Here is a 21,775-nt window from a genome sequence, read left to right as displayed (position 1 = left end):
ATTTATTATAATGTGCTATTAAATTGTATGCGAATGCCTCTATTTGAGTGAATGAAGTTTTATGTGCAGGTTGAACTTGCCTAGCATACTTCAAGCTCATTTTCGCCGATGCATTAAGCCACATCAAGTGTGTTTGTAGCATCACCCACGAAAGGCTCCTGTAAAGTGAAAATAAATGCCTTGTAAATTTGACACATCACAGAGATGTGTGTCGTTAACAACCCTGCTAAATTTAAATGAATAAAAATATTGTTGAGTATATAAAATCAAATGATGTGTCAACTGAACGCTCAAGTATCACTAAAAGTCCTGGAAAAATAGATGTTACTTCATCTAGCATTTTTCTTAGGCATATGTGTACACATATACCTACACCCCTTCAATCAATCTTTCTCTGCATGCGTGCGCACCCACAGCCAACAACGAGGCGCTCTACCGCCTACACCAGCCTGAAGCGCTGTTCCTCACGCTGGCCGTCAAGTCAGACTTTAAAAAAAAAGAATTCCCTCCATCCTCTGCATAATGTGTGCGTGCACTCATAGTCGACGATAAGGCGCTCTATTAAGGCCATACCAGTGGACTATCTGAAGGAAAAATGCATTAAACTGCACATCACAATTGCGCCGGATAGCTACTGATACAAACACAGACACTCGTGTTCTTATATATATCATGCAAACGTTACAGAACCAAGGGAACATTCACCAAAAATCCCTACGGCAAGCACCAAGCAGCAGTTTTATTTTATTTAGACATTTAATCGTATGATGAAAAACGGCTTAATAACACGAGTGCTCCACAATTGAGAACTACATACACGTATTTCCCAGTCTTCGCACGTTTTTATGAATGATCTTCAAACATTCTATAATGTATTTAGAAACAAATTTCTGAATACACTTTTTACAAGGTTTTTAATTTCCATTTACATGCGCTTTAATCATTAATCAGAAAAGGAAACCAAAGCAAGCAAAATCAGCTGTTCTGCTCACATCTCACGTAGCTTATGTTTAGCAACGGTCATGACAAACAGCGATGTAGCCGACGCTGCCCAGGCGGTCGCTGCAACCCTCAAATGATGATACAAGAAAGTTACGACTTCCACCAGCCCTCCTTCCACCTCCTACTAAAATGTTGTGATGAAGCGACCACAACTCGAGCTCCACAGGCACCAGTTGGCAACCAATCAATCATCTTTCAACTTTCGACAATTATTGCCGTAACATAAATACAAAACTGATGTACTGTACATCACGAGAAGGTTGATCAAAGTCAAAAGTCAACTCTATACTTTTTTTTTTTTATCGCTACACACATCATTCATGTGGGGAAGTTTTACCGTCATACATAAATCTGGTGGTTTCTTCCAGTTATTTGCGAAAACTGCATACACACTTTTTGCCCATTTTGCTTAGAAATGAAAATGGACAGTCTTACAAATGCAGCTTTTTCACACCTTCATGCTAACCGTTGGGCTTCCTTTTTACAAACCATGACCAAGACAAGCGGATTGACGTCTACAGAGACACACTTGATTTTCAAAATGAAACTTCTTTCAGACTTTGATGGTCAGTATAATATTACGGTGCTCAATATAACACTATAGTCCCTACAAAAACAAATAATGCTGAGGACGTTTTTCTTGAGTGTGTGATGGTGTCTTGTAAGGAACCAAGCTTTGTGCTGAGATCCGTCTCTCTATTTATTTGGTTACAGGCAGTAAACTGTGGTGGGCCGATGATGAATCTGCACAGCTTGGAAATGTCAACAAGAGGGATGGCCGGAACTTTGTCAATCTGAGAAACAAAACTGGCGGGGTCGTTCACATGAAGGTGTATGACCGGGAAGGTCAGAAAGGTGTGTGGGGTCTTCCGTCACATTTCCAACTGAGTGGCACGGTTCATTTTTTGCCCAAATTCATTTTCTTGTCATGCACCACGTACTGAATACATGACACTCAAGAGTAAAGACTCTCTGTACCAGATAACAGCTCTGTATTTTATTTTCATCTGCGGGCCCTGTGACAGGGAAGAAGAAAAAATTAGAATAGTGTATTTTAATAGGTAAACATGTGTAACACAATATCAAGAGGAAAGATCATAAAAGATGACAATGACAAGGCAAATTTGGTGTTTCCTTCTTCCGAGCATACAAAAAGATAAGCTTCTGGGCGTGTCCACTGAATGTGCTGAGGCCACGCCCAGCTCAATTGTCAATCAAATATTTCAATATATCTGCTCACAGCCTTCACTGGCTGGAATATAATCTCCCAAGTCGCGACAACGAGGCGCTCTAAAGGAGCCACACCAAGTCTTTTTTTTAATTTTCTCCTCCTTGCCCTTACACCATTCTTTTCGTGATACACGTGCACTCACAGCGGATAACAAGGCACTCTAAGGTGACCATCACGGCCCCAAGCCACAATTACTGTCAAGTCAGGCTCTTTGAGATTCTGCCTGCGCAGTCACGGCTAACAATGAGGCGCTCTATAACGGCCACGCTTCAGACTATCCAAAAGAAGTCGCATATGTAGGCATAGCTAACTAGCTAGCTAACGCCGCTTTGCAATTCTGCTGGATAACTGCTCATGCTAATGAAGGCATTTTCACATAGTAGACGCCATTTTAGCCGCACCTTCCAGCAGGATGAATCTAATACTTGTGCTGGTCCCTGGTTAACTTTCAGGAAGAAACCTTTGCCAAGTAAACAACGGAGGATGTTCGCAGCTCTGTTTTCCAACTTCTGAAAGCACCCGAAGCTGCTCTTGCACTGTTGGATACAACCTCAGAAGCGATCGCATGTCCTGTGAAGGTATGTTTTTTTTTTTTTTGTTAAAATAACTGCTATTGTACAATCTTCCAATTATAACAAATCAATTCACTTCATTCATATGTTATTTGCATGATGGTTTTCTGTGGTTGACCTGTTAGCTGTTGTTGTTTTCCCTCCAAAGGAATGGATTCATTTGTGATGTATTCCATCCATGAGGGTATAAGAGGGATTTCTCTGGACCCAAATGACAACACGGAAGCCCTCATGCCTATCACGGGGACGCTTTTTGCTGTGGGGGTGGACTTTCATGCAGGTAACAGTAGACACTTACTGGTTGTACATTTGTGTAGTTTGTAACACTTTTCCACGGCGTGTGACGTACAAATGCTGGACTTCCAACCTCACATTCACGCAAACTGTATATAACGACTGAAATAACATTAGAGGCTGACATCTTGTACATTTGTGTTCTTCCAATAGAGAAGAACCTCTGAATAGATGTAATTATGGAGTTGTCGTTTAAACGATATTTGGAATGGAGTTGATTGCATGATTGTTTGTGACTAATCACGATTGCGTGTAATTCATTTGTATTTGTTGGAGTAGTAACTTGACTGAATATTTCAAGTGATTAATGTTGCCGTTAACATTGAAGCTGAAAATATTTCATACCCAAAAGGATGTTTGTTAATTCAAGGAGTCACGTCTTAGTTATGGTTTTTTTTTTATTATTATTATTAATGTCAACATTGAGGGCACATGAATTAAAAGTGGAATGTCCTTTTGTGCCCCATGTTTGCAATTATATTTTCTTCCACTATCTTCCTTTTACATAATGGGAAAATTGCATTATGATTATTATTATTATTATGATTATAAAACTAGCATGACTTTCCTGCCTTTATTTCCTCCCATCTCATCGGCCTTAAAATAAACAGGTCAAGGGCTGGGCCTTTGCTATATTTACATCGGAGCTTTTGAATAATGGTCTGTGGGCCGGCGGGGTGCAGTTTTGATGGAGTAATCACATGACATTACAGGCAAGCCCGGGTATGAATAACAGCGAGCCTGCGAAACAATTGGAATACAAAGCAATTCCCCAGATATTGCATCAAGGAACCACAGTGTGCATTGCAAAGCAAGAAGCAAATCGTGCATGCTGTAATTTGTCACATCCCGACTTCCCTCTACTTGGCTGCATGATAAGAATAATAAAGTTCATCGCAAAGACAGACGATCTGGCCCGGTCGCACTCCCATGTATGTAATAGATTGTAAATGCCGCATGATGACTAAGGCGGTCCGAATATGAAGTGAACAAACTGACACCCGAAGCAAACGACATCCACTGAAAGGGTTTGCGTGATGTATTTTTGTGTTCCTAACCTCATCCACAACAGTAAGACTAATGTTGGCTGATTGGAATACAAAGATGGCCGTTATCTGCAAATGAAATCTTCTCAAGAGAACGTAGCAAAATTGCGATTGTTAATGAATTGTTCAGAATGATCTCGATATAATATACTGTATGTTCCTTGCAGAAACGACAACAAATTAGTGCTCATATCTGCACTAATAGAAACGTCACGTTCATTATACACACACGATTTCATGAACGATGAATTGTCTGCAATTTGAAGGCCACTGGATCACAACCCTATCAGCTGCGGTGCACGCCAGCATGTGATCTGTTCCCGGCCCGCCTGCAAGCTAGTAACCGTGTTGTAATGGAAATCCAAATCCCCGCGTCCTGGGCTTGCACACACAGTTGAACAGAGATGAGCCAAGGCAGCATATTTATATTGAAAAGCGGCTTAAGACCTTCCCTAAACTCCTTCTCTTTCACATGGCGTGCGTCACTGAGCTCTTAATATGAGTGACTCGAGAAATAATGTGAAATCCTGACATGACCACAAGCTTTTTAAAAATGTCTATATAAGTCTGGACGGCATTAAATAAAATAGCTTGTCACCTAGACCTCCTTTTATTGCAAAAGTAAACATGAGAATCGAGCAGACAGCAGGAATGAGAGGGTACAAATGATTGCATCACCGGAACACTTTTCAGGAAATAAATAAAACAACATCTTGTTTGAATGACCAAACATGGCACCGTTCAAATTGGAATTATAAATTCATTCATTCACTGCCATTGACGACTATAGACGTCAAAAATCCATTTTAACTGAGCTGGCTGTGAATGTGTTATTAACCACCAAAATCTCGTTTGGTTGTTTTTGTAACGATCTAATAGCCATGTGCGGTGCAATTAATGAAACAATGAGCTGAATGTAATACTTTTGCTGTGTACCGGGCGTTTTTTGTTTGTTTGTTTTTTTACATCACTTACGGGCTACCATAGCTCAGGGTCATGACAGTTTCAGCAAAACATATTTCTGAAATGGCACCAAGTGGAATGAAAAACTATCTTGTCGCCCGAATGTCTTTTTCAAAATCTGCCGTGAAGAGAAAGGTACAAAAGTCAATTTCAAGAAAAACAGGAAATGAAATGTTTTTTTGTTTTTTTTATTGTTGTTGTTGAGCACAGGGGGCACACTGACATGTCACAGGGAAAGTTGTTGCACTCAAGAAATAAGACGTCATGATTCAACTAGATATGCTGAGAGATAAGAGAAAGAACCGGGTCACCAATCTTCTTCGCATTCTGAAGAACTATCCAAATTATGAAATTAATAAAGGTTGAGAACATTGGATTAGCTGTACTTTTTTTTTTCAATACATAAACCCCTTTTTTTGTGGAATACTTGACACACCCAGATTCGATCTTCAGCGGCCCCCACATGAGATTGTCAAAAAAATATCCAGACTTTCAACCTTGAGGCGACATAATGTTGCACGACTCCTGCAAATTGAGGAGGCGGAGTTTTACAACACTTTTGAGACGGTTCAAGTGTCCAAGAGAGTTAATAAGCCTGAGAAGCTTGAGACTGTATATTCAACATTTCAAATGAGTTAAGTCTTTGACTGCCAAAAACGTTAAATAACGTTTAGTAAAATCCTATGGAGGAGTGCCAAAGACGTTAAAAGACGTTTGTTTCAAAACAGAGGTGAAACTAACCATTTTCTATTGTTGATTACTGAAAAACGGAATAAGGTAAAAACAAACTTTTTTTTCTGATGAAAGATGAGGGTCCAATCTTTCATTTGGTAGTATGTGTGTTTCCATAGTCCAAACACAACATTTTCTGTGGACCTTGAAAGATCAGTCAAAATGCTTAAATCAGCTGGCACTGGCGACAACCCGTTTCTGAAAACGTCTGGCAGTGAAAGAGTTAATATTGCAACAACAAAAAAAACACACACACACACAAAAAGGGTGTGGCAACAAAAATATCGACCATATATGGGCATAAAGGATTTTTCCACCCGACAGTGACAAAATAAACTGCCTAAGTCCTTCCTGCGTCTTTTCTTATAATATCGATTTAATAACAAAAACAGTCAACAGTGATTTTAACAACGCACGCAGTTCATTAATGTTTGCTCGACAACTACCTAACTTAAAAGAGCTTCGGATGGACCATGTGTGCATTTCCACCGTCACCCTTTTCCCCACAAGATATTGGTGAAATGGGCCATGCGGTAATAAAAAAAAAGTGTTTTCGTGAGCTGCATTGTTTGAGGGCACAAATGTGTTGAAGGGAAATCACATCCATCATCTGATCTTGCTGTGTCATTAATTCCTTTTGCAGGGAACGACACCGTGTACTGGACTGACATGGGCCTGAACAGAATTTCCCGGGCAAAACGTGATCAGACCTGGAGGGAGGACATCGTAACTTCCGGCATCAGCAGGGTTGAAGGCATTGCTGTGGACTGGATGGCTGGTTAGTGTTACCATTCTTTTGGCTATCAATGCTCGTACATTATTTAGTATTCAAACAACAAAAGACAGAATATGTCTGAATGGCTTGACAATTTCTTTGTGTTTTCCTTCCATAGGGAATCTTTACTGGACAGACCACGGTTTTAATCTTATAGAAATATCTCGTTTGACTGGTGCCTACCGCTCCGTGGTGATATCTGAAGGTCTGGATCAGCCCAGAGGCATCGCTGTCCACCCTCAGAAGGGGTAGGCAATATTTTTGCTTGCGTCCACCCGATCTTTCCAATATGGGATAATATGAGATATGATCACTGGTATTATTGTTTTGTATTGTTGCTATGACAACAATGTTAGTCCAAAGCCATGTTTTATAAGTTACTGACACTTGTTAATTTTTGCCTTCTTCTAGGGCTGGGCAATAAATCGAATTCATTCGATTAATTGTCATTTTGAAATCAAATTGTTGAAAATGTGTTGAATCATGAAATTGAATTTTGTCTTCTGGATTATTAAAAGATGTTCTGTTATATCCAGATATTATTGTGAGCTGTAATTTTCCACAAGTGGCAGAATGCTGGATGGGTTACAAGACATGCTTACAATAGCTATCAATTACTTAATTGTGGCAATTAAGCACAAACTATGAATGTTAACTTGATGTTAAAACTGATCTTGAATCAGTATACATTATTGTTGCCAGAACATTTTGCACAGGAATTATTTTTTGAATAAATGAAACCTTTAAATAAACGTTTATTGGATTAAAATCGATTCAAATCATAATCGTCCTGAATTTGGCCTTAAGGCGCTACCTCCTTCTTTTCCACACGAGAGGCGAAACCAGATTAGTCCAGTTGCAAACGAGTCAATGCTGCGGGTTGTTGGAGGCTCTTTGTTTCATGGGCGTGCACTTTGAGTGCTTTTGTTAAGGCTAATGTTGTAAAATGAATTTGAAATCCGGATCATGTGGCATATTAACAATTTAAACTATTGTTATAGGCAAATCAAAAAGGATAGTGGGGGCTGTCACTTGTGGTTTTGGCAATCAACTTGGTCGACTTTCAGCATATTTCATACTCAAATATGTCACACACGTACACGTTTAAGTTCAAGATTTGGATTTCAGACTCAAGCAATCCAATATATTTCTATGTGTTGGCAGGTATCTCTTCTGGACTGAGTGGGGCCAGAACCCATGTATTGGCCGCTCCCGCTTGGATGGCTCAGACCAAGTCACCTTGGTCAACTCGGGCATCATGTGGCCCAACGGCATTTCTATAGACTACGAGGTAGCATTCATCGGTCTTGCAGCCTCACCTCCATACAGCAACGCTCTTTCTGTCCCGACCTCATCTCATCCTTTTGTGTCTAATATACATTTTAAAATTGCCTCTCAGGAAAATACATTATACTGGTGTGATGCCCGCACCGATAAGATCGAGAGGATCAACCTTGAGACAGGTGAGGGCCGGGAGATAGTCCTGTCTTCGGCCAATGTGGACCTGTTCTCAGTGGCTGTGTTTGGGCCTTACATCTACTGGGCTGACAGGTAATCGACTCTTTTTCTTAAAGGTACTGAACACGGGTTTCCCTACAAAGTCTGCAACACTGAGCTGATATTAACCCTCCACTTTAAAGGTTCTGTGGAAAGCTAAAGCTGTTGTGATGAAGAGTGTAGCCTTTTAATAAAGGTTATCTCCAAATCACGAGTCTGCTACTTTTGTTTACATTGCAGCAGAAGATTGCAGTATTGATTCAGTATGACGGAATGTTATATGTGTCTTATCTGCAACACACACCGACAGTGTGTGGCAGCAACAAATTGTGTACTGTACCTCATCTTGTCTGCTGTGTGGCTTCTTGCGAATATATATATTTTTTGATCTAGATAATTGTTAGTAGGATGTCAGTCAGATCTGATTCATTAGGCCTGCCGAACGTGACTGAAGTGGACTATCGAGAAAACAATTACAGTTAATGAATAACATAAGAAATATTATTTCTCTTCTCCAAAGAATGACTAAGATAACTTGTGGCTGATATTAAATTCTAACAGTATGTGAGCAAAAATATTGCACACACCATTAAAATTATAAAAATTAAAATTATTTTTGTAATATTTGGGCAAAAAACATTTATTTATTTTTTATTTAACACAATATATTTTATTAGTTATGTTAAGTTCAAATAAATAAGTAAACACATTTTAAAAAATTCACAGTATCATGTCACTGGTGAGCTATTTTTTAGAACAAACCTGTGGGCTCATGTTGTCCTTGGGGCTAACTAGTACACACTGGCACCATGTTGACTTTTTAAAACCAGGGTAAACCATCGAACCGGTCAACGGCCCATGCCTACTTAGAAGTAAACTTTTATATTTCGGCATGATACTGCCCCAGGTGGTCAAGATGCACACCCAAGAAGGACCAGCACAATGTCTATTGAACTAATGAAAAAAAAAAATCATTAACTTAATCATATACTATAACTATAGCATTGTTGTGTGTTTATATGAATTACTATATTATAGAGTGCTATTGTCTTCTTTTTTTTTTTAGGGGTGGGGGGCTGGACTGGGTTAATAGCCTTTCCTCTCATTTCCATTTGTTTTTGGTTTGCTGTTTCATCTGCGTCGTCGTAACAGCATTCACCGGTGAATCGGAGCAAAACTACTGTCCAGTTCGGCCGTGTCACTCGTTGTGCGGCAGGCCTTAAAATAATTTCTTATGATGACATCTAATTTGATTTTATTTAGGGGCAAAATGATAGCGTTGTAGATCAAGTTAGTGCGTGAGCTTTTTCATTTAATGGCTGCAACTTACTTGACCTGCTGCAAGGTCTGTTCCATAAATCCAACTGGAGAAGAGCAAATAGAAGCAGTTTGGAAAATGGCAAAAAAATATTGTCAGGGGTCAGTCTCTCACATCCATTACAGCCAACTAGAGAATTGTGAGAAGAGACTCTTTTTTTTTTTATATATATATATATTTATTTTTTTTTTTTTCTCACTGAAGAAATATCCAGTTATTATGAAGCCGTCGCTATGGAAGCTTCCATGCTTATCTCTTTGGCGGCAGTCATTGTTTACAGGCTTCCAGTCTATTCGGGCTCTGTTGACATCAAAACCGTAGCTGCATCCTCAAAGGACACTGATGTGTCATTTTTTTGGTTGTCCTTAAGGCCATCATTTTGAGGCTCGGCAAAATTGATTTTGGAGTTTACGTGCCTGTATTGTTCTTGAATCCAGCTGCTTCACAAGGTTAGCAGCTTCACAACAGCTGAGCGGCTCTTGTGAAAAAAGTGGGATTTATTGTGCTCTTCTCTGTATTTATTCCTAATCTACGTTCAAATGGTATGGCTGCTACGGTATATCGGGTTTTACTTTTGTGCTATGATCTTTCTATCTCTATAATATTGCCATAATCCTGCAATGAAAAAAAAAATCAATAAAAAAAAAAGCCCGAATGCAGCTCTGGAAATATATCGCGAAATCACTTTCTCACCCCCTGACCCACTAACAACCCCCCCCATTGCCCCCACCCCCCCCCCCCCCCCTCCTGCTCCAGGGCCTTCTCAAACGGTTCAATCCGACGAGGCTTGAAGACTGACAGCAGTGAGGCCGTGACCATGAGGAGTGGCCTGGGGGTCAATTTGAAGGGCGTGACCGTCTTCACTAGAAGCAGAGAGAAAGGTCGAGGATTTCAGTCCTCCGCTCATCTATTGATTCACAAAATAACTGCCCTAGATATTTTTTTCCCAAAATACACTATTATGAAAATGCGTATCTGTACAATATTGTTGATTTTTCTTCCTTCAGGTTCAAACCCGTGCGCCAGGAACAACGGTGGCTGCCGACAGCTTTGCTTTCACGTGGGCAGCGGCCGTCGAACCTGCTCCTGTGCCCACGGACGCTTATCGGAGAACGGCTTTTCCTGTGAGCGCTATGAAGGTTATCTCCTCTACTCCGAGAGGACGACTCTGAAAAGCATCCACCTCTCGGATGAGAATGACCTCAACTCGCCGGTCCAGCCTTTTGAAAACGCTGCTCTTTTCAAGAATGTCATCGCCTTGGCATTTGACTACAGTCAGCATACGCTAGGCACCAATCGCATCTTTTTCAGCGATGTTCACTTTGGAAACATCCAGATGATCAATGACGACTGGACAGGACACTCAATGATTGCAGAAAGTAAGTGGTGCAATTGTAAATCCACTGCTAGTACAGAGATATGAATTTGGATCTGGTGCACAAGCAAACTTTGTCCATCCATCCATTTTCCGCTTACATATAAATCATCACCGAGTAGGAACTGTACTCAAGCTGGTGAATTAAAAAAGAAATTCCCCACAAATCAACATTTTTCAATTTCAAGTATTAGTAATATCTTTAGAACAAATCTATAAACTCAACTGTATGAGAATAGCTGAGAAACTCAGCCTCTTCTTCACTCTGCGGGTGCCGTGCAGCATGTCGTCACCTCAAGATTAAAAGTATGGAATACCAACTGTAACGATACAAGCCAATGTTTTGATAGCTTCACCAAGAAGCCACTTTTCGTGAGTAGCGTGTTGTTTTCGTCGTGCGTGTGTGTGTGTCTTTAATTCACCTGAAACCTGTTATAAATCCCAGACACTTCACCTTAACCGGATACTGCAGAGTCCCACCAGAGTTGTGAAGTTGTCAGGAGACCAGAGGAAGGATCAAAGGAAAGAAAGATAAAACAAAGGGAAATCCAACACCAACCACACACCACCTTCCACCTAAAAAACAAAATCTCACACCAACCCCAGATACATCGAAATTCCAAATTAGGGAGACCTCAAGAGATCAGAGGAAAGACTAAAAGAAGGCAGGAAGGATAGATGAAGCAGAGGGAGATCCACAAACCTCCACTGATTCAGCGACTAGTGGGTGAAACAAATTCTTTTTGAGTTTCAGTAGAAACTTTCTCGTCCTAATGAGAACCCCCCCCCCCCCAACCCACCACACCATGGAACTTTAGGGGCTCCATATAATAGTCATATTCCATAAAAAATAAGTCCCTAAAATAAATTTAATCATATCGGTTTCTATGATAAAAGTTGTCAGCTCAAAAGCGCGTACTCGCATTGCTGCTTTCTTTTGCGAGTGTCAGTTTCGTGTTGACGAGAACGCGGCCGGAGTCAAAAGAGCAGCGAAAATCTCTTCGGCTCCGTCTGGATCCTCTGCAATTGGACGACGTTTTCCCGGGGGAACAAAGATCAGCATTGGGCAAATCTACACGTACAAAACTGCTGCTGCGTTATCAGACAATTTAATAGACGCTATCTCATCATTTTTGAAGCATTGTGTGGTATGAAATGCAGAAACCTTGATGATACCTTATGGCAAGACGTTTAAAAGCTATGTTTGACTATCCAGGATTAACATTGTAGATTTCTTCAATAGCTGGAATTTTCATTCAAGCTATCTATCATATTTTAAATGTTTATGTTAGCAGTATTCGAGCCGATTTGTTACGATGTAAGATACCCTCGTACCCAAATGCAATATTGTAGCCTACTGACATTATCGTATGTAATCCAACCACAAAGGTCATTGAATCATTCATGCGTGCACATTTGGCTCCTGTACGGCACAGAAAATGACACAATTATTTTGTAAATGTTTTATATTGTTATAGGTTATTAATTATTTTGTCCTGAAGGGAGTAAGTCAGGCATGTCAAATTAAGATAAAGGTTTATCAGTAAAGAGAAAACGACTTTTACTGGCCCCATTTAACTTTTGCTTCCCCCGCTGGGCATGATTTTAAAATCATCAACAACTTTTACACGTTGTATATATCAAATCTGCATTTGTCTGTGGAACTTCTACTTGCATCCCGCCATTAATGAAAGGTGCAGATGTTAATCGTGCATATTTCCCTAATTAATCTCCACGTCCCCCAATAATTAATCCTTCAACCCAGCAACAATTTGTGGCAAATTCGACCAGATGGCTTTTTATTGCAAACTATTAATTAGCAATCGGCTGACTCAGTACGTGCCTTGCAGGTTTTGGGGTTTGTGGCTTTCATGCTGAGAATGTACACGCTAACGTGCTAGCAACCGCCATGTTGCTCTGCAATACAACATGTTTGTTTTGATGCCGACGCCATTAGATGTTATGCGAATCCAAGCGTCTAAATTTAGTTCCTTTATTGTTTGCCATCAGTAAGGCGACTGTTGTAGACGGAAGACGCACGTTCAAGTAACTAATCCCTTGGCCTTTCTTGTGTTCCTGGTAATGAAAGGAGTTGTGTTTTTATAACAACAAACACATGTTCCACTGCATGAAATAAGTAAATAAGTCAACGCGCACCCTGGCTCGGTGTGGATGCATGTTTTAAAATTATTCAAAAGAGATAAGTAATTGAATCGCCGTGAAATTTGACATCATAAATTTCACGGCCTTAAGTCCAAATGTGCGTGGTGAAACGGCCTTTTATCTCTCTGCTTGTGTTGTGCCTACAAAGGCTACATTTTAATAACGCTCACGATATTAAGACATTATTATAATTACAATAGCAGTCCAATTTTGCTGCTGGCGAAAAGTCCTCGATGCAAAGATGTTGTCAGCGATTCTGTGGGTCATTAAAAAGCATTAAAAGTCTTTGAATGGCTTTTGCCAAAATTAAGACTTTAAATGGCATTAAAAGTATTAAATAATTCAGATTTGCTAATACCTGCAGAAACCCTGCTTGTCGTTGTTGTCACTGAAATTTTAACCGGTACAAGGTTACATTTGGTCTTTTTGTTGCTTTTGTGTTTTCTCTTTTTTCTTTCTTTTCACTGGAAACATTTCCTCAGTGTTTTGTCCCACATAAATGTAACAGTTCTGCAGGAAGCCACGGGGAATACCAAATGTTCAGACTTGGGATAAACGGGAATACTAAATGGGGAATGGGATCACTGTAAATCCCACGGTGACCCCAGAATTCCTACTTAAGTTGTCTATAATGATGTATTTACAAAATCCTTGGATTTGTTTTTCAATTTTGTTTGGCCTGGAAGCTTTTATTCTTATTCTTTTTGTCACATTATTTAATTCCCAACTGGATAATGCAAGAATATTAATTACAGAAGTGAGAGTGTGCATTTCTCAACTGTAGTTTCTTTTGAATTTCTGAGCACAAGAACAGATTTCTCCCCTCACTGTGTTTCATTTATTTTTAGACTACATAGTAGGAATACGATCAGATCCCAAGTGCCACTTGAGACATTATCATACTTTGAGCAGGTGTGACATAAAAACACAATATAATCAGAGCATTCACAGTTACGTTCCGTTCCGTCTTCAATTCCGCTTATCCGGGGTCGGGTCGCGGGGGGCAGCAGCTTTAGCAGGGAAGCCCAGACTTCCCTCTCCCCAGCCACTTCAGCCAGCTCCTCCGACGGGATCCCAAGGCGTTCCCAGGCCAGCCGAGAGACGTAGTAGTCTCTCCGGTGTGTCCTGGGTCGTCCCCGCGGCCTCCCGCCGGTAGGACATGCCCGGAACTCCAGTAGGCATCCGAACCAGATGCCCGAGCCACCATTCACAGTATTTATCCTTAATATGTTTTCTCACGATATTATTTTCAGTTTAACCATGAAAAAGTTTGGGGGTCAGGATAGTTGGTCCATTAGAGATTCTTTTTTTCCCTTCTCTGACACATTTTTGCACAACCTGGTTGAAAATACGTTTGATTACGCGAGTCCATTTCATTGCCAAATAATTGTCCGTTCGGCATGCCGAGACACGAGTTGTTACTTTGCAGCAATCACCAAGGAAAGTCATCCAAACTCAAATGGAGTCGGCCATCTGTTGCAAAACAAAGTCAATATTTCCAACTCAAATCTTGTGGTCTAAAAATTGAGATGGACCATACTGTAATTAGCCGAAACACAAGGGTGCTATTTCCACCCATCTGTCCGTGTAAATAAGCATCTTTAGAACACACTGACTACTTAATTGCAAGGTGAATGATTGAAGGATGGAAGCAAGATGTCGCCACCGTCCACTCAAGTGTCATTATGAAGCTCCTGTTGGTTGGAGATGGCGATGACCTTTGGAACGTGCCGTGCCTGATGCCTGAGTATTTTTAGCCTCTTTGCTAATCTGGAGATGCCTTTCAACTGGCCACTGATATGGTCACTAGTAAAAATCAATGTCTTTATAAATTTGACACATTGCAGAGAAGCGTTGTGAACAACACTGCCAAAATTTGAATGATTAAAATGTAACTGGTGAAAAACAGTTTAACGCTCGACAAGTGACTACTGCGTCGTTCTTGAAGCATAGATCATGCACTGTATTTACAAACGAATCTCAGAATTAGCTTTACAGGGTCTTGAAGGGAAATGCTAAACTTTGTGTGGTTGTTTCAGGTGTGGGTTCGGTGGAGGGCTTGGCATACCACCGAGCCTGGGACATGCTGTATTGGACCAGCTCCACGACCTCCACAATCACCAGACAAACCATCGAGCAGAGGGGAGTGGGTGTTCATGGTCGGGAGGCTGTCGTCACTCTTTCTGAGGAAGACCACCCGCATGCCTTGGCCCTGGATGAGTGTCAAAAGTCAGTAGCCCTTCTTTTGTCCAAATCTCCTTCAGTTATTGCACAGTTTTCAAGGACTGTCAGAAAAGTTCCAGGACTGTTGTCTATAAACGATTGGCCGCTACTAAGCTGCTTCAGAATGACAATGCTATGCTTCACAATGGCCTGAGCATCTGACAATTCCTTGCCGAGTGGAGTGCATGAAGGTGTGACAGAGGAGGAAGTGCAATGAGCGATTAACCCCCGAACGGGAAAACTTGCCAGCTTTTAGTTTGAAGTACGGTGGTTTCTTCAGATGTGAATTGAATTTGTTTGTATCTCAAAACCCTCATATTTAAAATCATCTTTCGGTATCTCAAAAATAAATATTGTTCAAATGATGGATCATATCTAAAAAAAATAATAATACATTTTTTAAAAAAAGGATGCTAGTCCTGGAACTTTTCTGACACATCTCACCATCTTTATCCTACGTACAGGAAAGCAGTCTTTCCTTTGCTACTATCACAATATGAGTATCTGTTGGTCTTAAAAAAAGACGTTTATTGGTTCTGCTGAAGGTTCAGATTACAACTAAGAATTTATTTTGTACAAGAAGTTGAGATGCACATGTTTATGTTTATACGCTCACCAAAAATATAAATGCAACACTTTTGTTTTTGCTCCCATTTTTATGAGATAAACTCAAAGATCTAAAACTTTTGCCACATACACAATATCACCATGAAAACGTGCCTGGAAACTGTCTGGTTTTCAGTCAGTACTGACTGGTCAAACTAGACAGCACCTTTCTGCAACTGCAGTTTTGTTTTATTGAGCAGGTTTTAGCAATTTGAGCAATACCTTTAGAGCTTCATCTTTTTTTTTTCTTTTTTACTTTTTGGGACAATTTAGTTGTGATTTCTATCTTTAGACCTCAGAGGAGCTGAAAGCCTTGATGGACCCTTGATGAACTGTTATTTATCTTCTTAAATGTCTCTCCCAAAGACACCCTCTTGCAGAGCTAATAAAACCAAGATATGAATCATTCTTTTTTTTTTTTCCCCCACGATGCAGCTGTTATTTGTATTTTTAGCACTATCTCCAAAGCTGTGATGCGTATCATTATTATCCTATTGAAAAGGAGTTTGACTTTATCTGTGATGAGCACCTTGTGGGTGAAAGGGAAGCAGATGACATGCAGCAGAGTTGCAGGCCGGAAAAAGTTGATATCATATTGATACTGTCTTTACATTTTATTGTTTATTTTATTCCTGAAAATAATAATCCATTCTTCCAGTTATTTTTCAAGCTAGGTTAGTTGTGGAATTTGCCTTGTTTGGCCTTTGACTTGGAAGAAGCAGTGAGTTGAAATGGTGGAATGCTAATTTGGAGCGCTGTCGCTGACTAACGCTCACTTCAACTTGTTTTCAGCCTGATGTTTTGGACCAACTGGAACGAGCAGAGAGCCAGCGTCATGAGGTCCACCTTGACGGGCAAGAACATGAGGATCATCGTCAGCACTGATATCCTGACACCCAACGGACTGACGATTGATCACAAAGCGGAGAAGCTCTACTTTTCCGACAGGAGCCTGGGCAAGATTGAGAGATGTGATTTCGACGGATCCGGCAGATATGTGAGTATGAATTATACAACACGACTGTAAAGTAAATGATCAAGTCTTAGGTGTGATATTTTACTAACAAGTACTTGATAAAGTGACAGACAGACTTGTGATGAAAGTGCTTGTGTGGAAAGCTGCATGCTAATCTCGTTGGCAGGTGCTACTGTTGACACGCTTCCAGTTTCGTTTGCTTCCACACACGTGACCGCACTTTACTATCAAATCTCCTTCCAACTCAGCAAGACGTGCAAAAAGCACAGTCGATGCCTGGACTGTTTTGATGCCCTCCTAATGATAATCAGTCATTGGGACTGGGGGGTTGCATGTGGATGCCCGCCTCAGGTGCACATCACCCACTTGGCCCTCCCCTCTGCACACCCCTGTTTTCAAACCCTAATTCGTAGCTCTAACCCAAGTTTGAAACGCTACATTGAAACCCTAACCTTAGTTAGAAACCCCAGTTTATAATCCTAACCCAACTCTGAAACCCTGACCCTCGGTTGAAAACATAATTTGAAGCCTGGACTCTAATTTAAAACCTTACTTTAAAAGTCTAACCCAATTTTAAAACCCCACTTTGAAACCCCAATGCTACTTTGAATCCTTACTTTGAAAATCTAACCCCAGTTTAAAAACCCTCATTTGAAACGTTAGTTAAAGCTCTACTTTGAAACCCTAACACTAATTTGAAACCCTAGTTGTAGTTTAAAAGCCCTCTTTGTAATCCTAACCCTACTTTGAAACCCTAACACTAAAACCCTAGTTTAAAAAAAAATATTTGAAACCCCAATCCTACCTTCCGTTCATTTGAAACCCTAGCCTTAGTTTAAAACACTCATTTAAAACCCTAACCCTAATTTCAAATCTGAATTTTAAACCATAACCTTAGTTTAGCATTCAGATGCTCCTCCCACATGCCCGTAAATACGTAATTAAGGTGATGTGCTGTGGATGCCACTGCCCCAATGGCCCCACTCTCTGTGTGCCCCTGGTAAAATAGATTTGTGAGAAAACAGCAAATGTGTCATGCATCACGTGGCAGATTATTTTTTATTTTTTTTTTTACTTGATGTAACATCACAAGATATGAGGCCGCTGTACATGACCAGTACAATATGTGGTATTCCATTTTGGACTTGTCTGGTCTATATGGCCTGCAGTGTAACGGGTCTGACTACACGATGTCCTTTTTATCCCCGCCATGGATTAGACATGTAGGCCAGCACTTTGACCCATCTCAATTAGCAATCCATATGTTGACTGAGCCAGGTCAGCTGGAAAGCCTTCACCTTGGGGTTCCTACCTGGCCCACCTGCAGTCTAATTCCCCTTAATGAAGGCTTTGCTACCAGATCACCCGGGGTGCATTCCAATTAAAATGTGTAAATTAAACCTGAAGTGGCTGATGTTCAACTTAAGCAGTTGCCCAAACTACCGCAGTGGACGCCTTAACATTTGTTCACCATTGTATTTTAAAGGTTAAAGCTTGTGGCTATTCAGTCGTTTGCATTCCCAGTGCAGGATCCTAAAATACAGTGGTGCCTTGAGATACGGGCATAAATTTGTTCCATGACCATACTCGCAACTCAAATCATCTTCACCCATCAAAATGAATGGGGATGCCAGTAATTGGCTCCACCTTCCCAAAGAAAAACAACAAAAAATGAAAAATACCTTTCTATATTATTGTACTTAATATAAATATGCTGTCATGTTCTAATTAAATAGAATGCAAATCAACTCCTCATGATGCAATGATGATCCTGGAAATTCTGAAAAAAATTACTCAGGCGATTGTTTTAAGAAGGTGTCGAGAAAATATGCCCGTCTAAATCATATCTGAAGTCACCACTGTACACTAAATATTGCTGGAGGTCAATATGAACAGCAAACTGAATGTTACAGATACTAATAAAGCAAATGATGTGAAATACGCCTTGTACGTAAAGCGCACGAGGCATATGCTGTTGTGTGTAAAGCTTCCCAAATCCCAAATAATTTCCTGGCAGAATGTCACCCCATCTGGCGTGCGACGGTTCCACCTCCTTCCCCCCGCTCTGTCACTGTCTCGCACTCGCCCCGTGGCCAGTTGTTGCATGTGCGTGCCGGGCTTCTTTAATCAACACCTGTCCTAATCATCCCAGTATGGCACAGGGCTAATGTGACGCCGCTTACAAGCCTGTTCCACTAATGGCAGCGACTACAGAGCCGCTGGAGGCTGTGATCCTCCCACGCAAGCTTGGAGAGTCCCACAAGGAGGAAGCTGATGGATTCCTTCTTCCCTGCCAATGACAGTGCAATTTACCCCCCTGCAACATCTGGGTTCAGCGCTGGGGTGGGCTGATGTGTTGATTAATGCAAGGAAATATTATCATCCACATTAATTCTTTGGCACGCAATCGGAATTTTCGTCACTCTTCCTCTGGCCAGAACCGTGAACAGATGTTTGCGCTTTGTTTGTGGATGAAAGAGAAAATGCTGCTCACAGAATGTGATTGTGTTGTGAATCTTTCATATAGAATATGCTTGTAGTCCCGTTCTTGTTCCACTTATGAAAATGTGAACTCACGCATACAACTTCCAGGTGATTGTGAAGTCAGGCCAAGGGAACTTCTATGGACTGGCCATCTATGCGGATTTTATTTACTGGTCAGACTGGGCCCGGAGGTCAGTGCTGCGGGCCGACAAATATACGGGCGCGGACGTCAAGGTGCTTCGAGCGGACATTCCCCATCAGCCCATGGGGATTATCGCCGTTGCCAGGGATACGAACAACTGTGAGTATTTAATAGTGCTGTCAAAGCGTTAACTACTCTTAATCTACTATTAATTACAAAGAATTATCACATAATCATGTATTAACGCTAGAGGTAGCCAATATTGGGCTTTTTGACGAATATCGGTATTGGCTTCTTTTTTTTTTTTAAATCTGACGGCCTTTATAAAGTCCAAATGAATCAATTTTAATCTCAGGGAACTATTTTTATAAATATATTTAGATAACTTTATAAGAGATGCTACTGACCCTGGGAACCTTCTGAACCATTTGTTTTTGTTCAACATTAAAATAAAGATTTAAAGTATGTTTGAATTTTGGGGAAAAAAATATTTACTGTAGAAAACTAAAGAGAGCTAAGCATTTACTTGTTTAAGTTTCCATTTAACTTTTTAAGATGTACAGATAACCTTGGGAGCTTGAATGCTTTGTTACAAATTTAAAAAAAAATATGTAAATTGTTTAATATTAAAAAAAAAAACTTCTACATTTTGAAAAGTCAGAAAAATTGTTTTATAAGCATTTTTCAGTTTCAGTTTTAAGAAATTTCAAGTCAGTCAAGATTTGTGTTTTAAAAAATATTAACGGCAATTTTTAAACTCATGTATTTGAAAATCTCGCTCTTACGCCGTAAGCTCTTTTAGTCATTTTAGTAATGTGGAAAGTGTTTGTTTCTTATTGAGCCCCCTGTTAAGTTCTCTTACCCCCAATGTCAAATGTATGCCTTGTCACAGTAAAGGCTGGGAAAGACAGTGAATGAGGTTGACTTGAGGTTTGTGTGTCTATTCAAATGCATCCGTCAATAATATTGCACGGTAATAACTTGGTAGTTAAAATTAAGCACTGTGAGGTTAACGTGTTTTATTGACTTGCATACCGCACACGATTACATTAACATTTTACATGCCTTTTTTATGTTCTATGTAGATTATTCTCAACGTGCAATTGATATTTATTCATGTGTGAGATCCCAAATGCTGCATTTGGAAAAACATCCCAATGTATTTGAGTTTTGCCTCAGCAGCTGCACATGAATTGGATCGCAAAAATCCCTCCCAGGAGTCGTCTCCGTTAGCTGTAAAGAGTCAGGTTTGCTTGTTTTTAGACTGAGGAAGCATCAGGCACGTTTCCTATTCAAGAACGATCATTTATTATATTTGGTATATCATCCGCTAATGGTTGTGTTGATTGTAAAAGAGAGCCACGAGGTTCAGATGACATGGAAACGAGGACGGCGTTGCTGCTAACTGGATGCTTAACACGGCTCGGATTGTTTTTTGAAGGTGAGCTCTCACCGTGTCAACATATGAACGGAGGCTGCGGTGACCTTTGCCTCCTGACCGCCCAAGGCAGGGTCAACTGCACTTGCCGCGGAGAGCGCGTCCTCCTCGATGACAACAGATGCGTGTGTAAGTCCCTTTCAATTATGCAGAGGCCGCAACTGCTAACCCGTAAAGTATTTGCACCGGCGGATATTGATTTCAATGGTACTCGGCAGGGATTAGTTGTTTGGACATGTGTAGCTTAACCTTGGTGTTTACAATCTAGGGGTGGGTCAAGTATGGCCCGTGGGCCTCACACAGACTGCTCAGAGTCCGTTTTCCGAGTCTGTTTAATTTATTAGAAAAAAAATAAAAGCATTACTTATAATTTATTTGATGGTGGTTTTAATTAATTTGTTATACTTATTAATAATATAATTAAAGTCATAATCATTATTTTCATTATTTTTTTTCATAATAAAAATTGTTTTAAATATTTTACATAGCAGGAGGTTGGATGGTACGGCTAATCCATGGTACGGTCCGTACTTTAGGTTTTGTGCCGTGGTACGGTATATTCTCAATACATGTTTTGTGCATTAAGTGAAAAACTTTTTTTGTCACTCAAAATGGTATCTTAAAATCAAGTGTTTTACATATTTCACATACGGGGTGGTACGGTACGGCTAATCCACGGTATGGTCCGTACTTCGGGTTTTGGCTCGTCGTGCGGTATATTTTCAATACATGTTTTGCGCATCAAGTGGATTTTTTTTTCCTCTCACAAAATGATGTCTTAAAATCAAGTGTTTTACATATTTCACATTATAGTGGGTGGTACGGTACGGCTAATCCACGGTCCGGTCCGTATTTCAGCATTTTTGGTACATGTTTTGTGAATAAAGGGAAACACTTTTTTTCTGCCTCAAAATAATGTCTGTTTTGCTTGTCAGCCA

At 40.4% G+C, this 21,775-nt stretch overlaps 1 protein-coding gene across 11 annotated transcripts in view; it reads left to right on the top strand.

Moving 5' to 3' along the window:
- The window catches only part of lrp1bb (low density lipoprotein receptor-related protein 1Bb), a 258,634-nt gene that overhangs the window by 168,187 nt on the left and 68,672 nt on the right, over positions 1–21,775 (top strand). For all 11 annotated transcript variants that reach the window (XM_077579279.1, XM_077579277.1, XM_077579282.1 and 8 more), the window contains 13 exons: positions 1,717–1,857; positions 2,686–2,811; positions 2,954–3,085; positions 6,484–6,618; positions 6,734–6,863; positions 7,780–7,906; positions 8,015–8,166; positions 10,187–10,311; positions 10,438–10,809; positions 15,008–15,197; positions 16,590–16,794; positions 19,366–19,558; positions 20,841–20,966. In XM_077579279.1, the coding sequence (XP_077435405.1) occupies positions 1,717–1,857; positions 2,686–2,811; positions 2,954–3,085; positions 6,484–6,618; positions 6,734–6,863; positions 7,780–7,906; positions 8,015–8,166; positions 10,187–10,311; positions 10,438–10,809; positions 15,008–15,197; positions 16,590–16,794; positions 19,366–19,558; positions 20,841–20,966 (2,154 nt within the window). The remainder of the gene's footprint in view (positions 1–1,716; positions 1,858–2,685; positions 2,812–2,953; positions 3,086–6,483; positions 6,619–6,733; positions 6,864–7,779; positions 7,907–8,014; positions 8,167–10,186; positions 10,312–10,437; positions 10,810–15,007; positions 15,198–16,589; positions 16,795–19,365; positions 19,559–20,840; positions 20,967–21,775) is intronic.

The sequence above is a fragment of the Vanacampus margaritifer genome, chromosome 11 (assembly GCF_051991255.1).
Source record: "Vanacampus margaritifer isolate UIUO_Vmar chromosome 11, RoL_Vmar_1.0, whole genome shotgun sequence".
Lineage (NCBI taxonomy): Eukaryota > Metazoa > Chordata > Actinopteri > Syngnathiformes > Syngnathidae > Vanacampus > Vanacampus margaritifer.
This window is presented reverse-complemented; position numbering and strand designations above follow the sequence as displayed.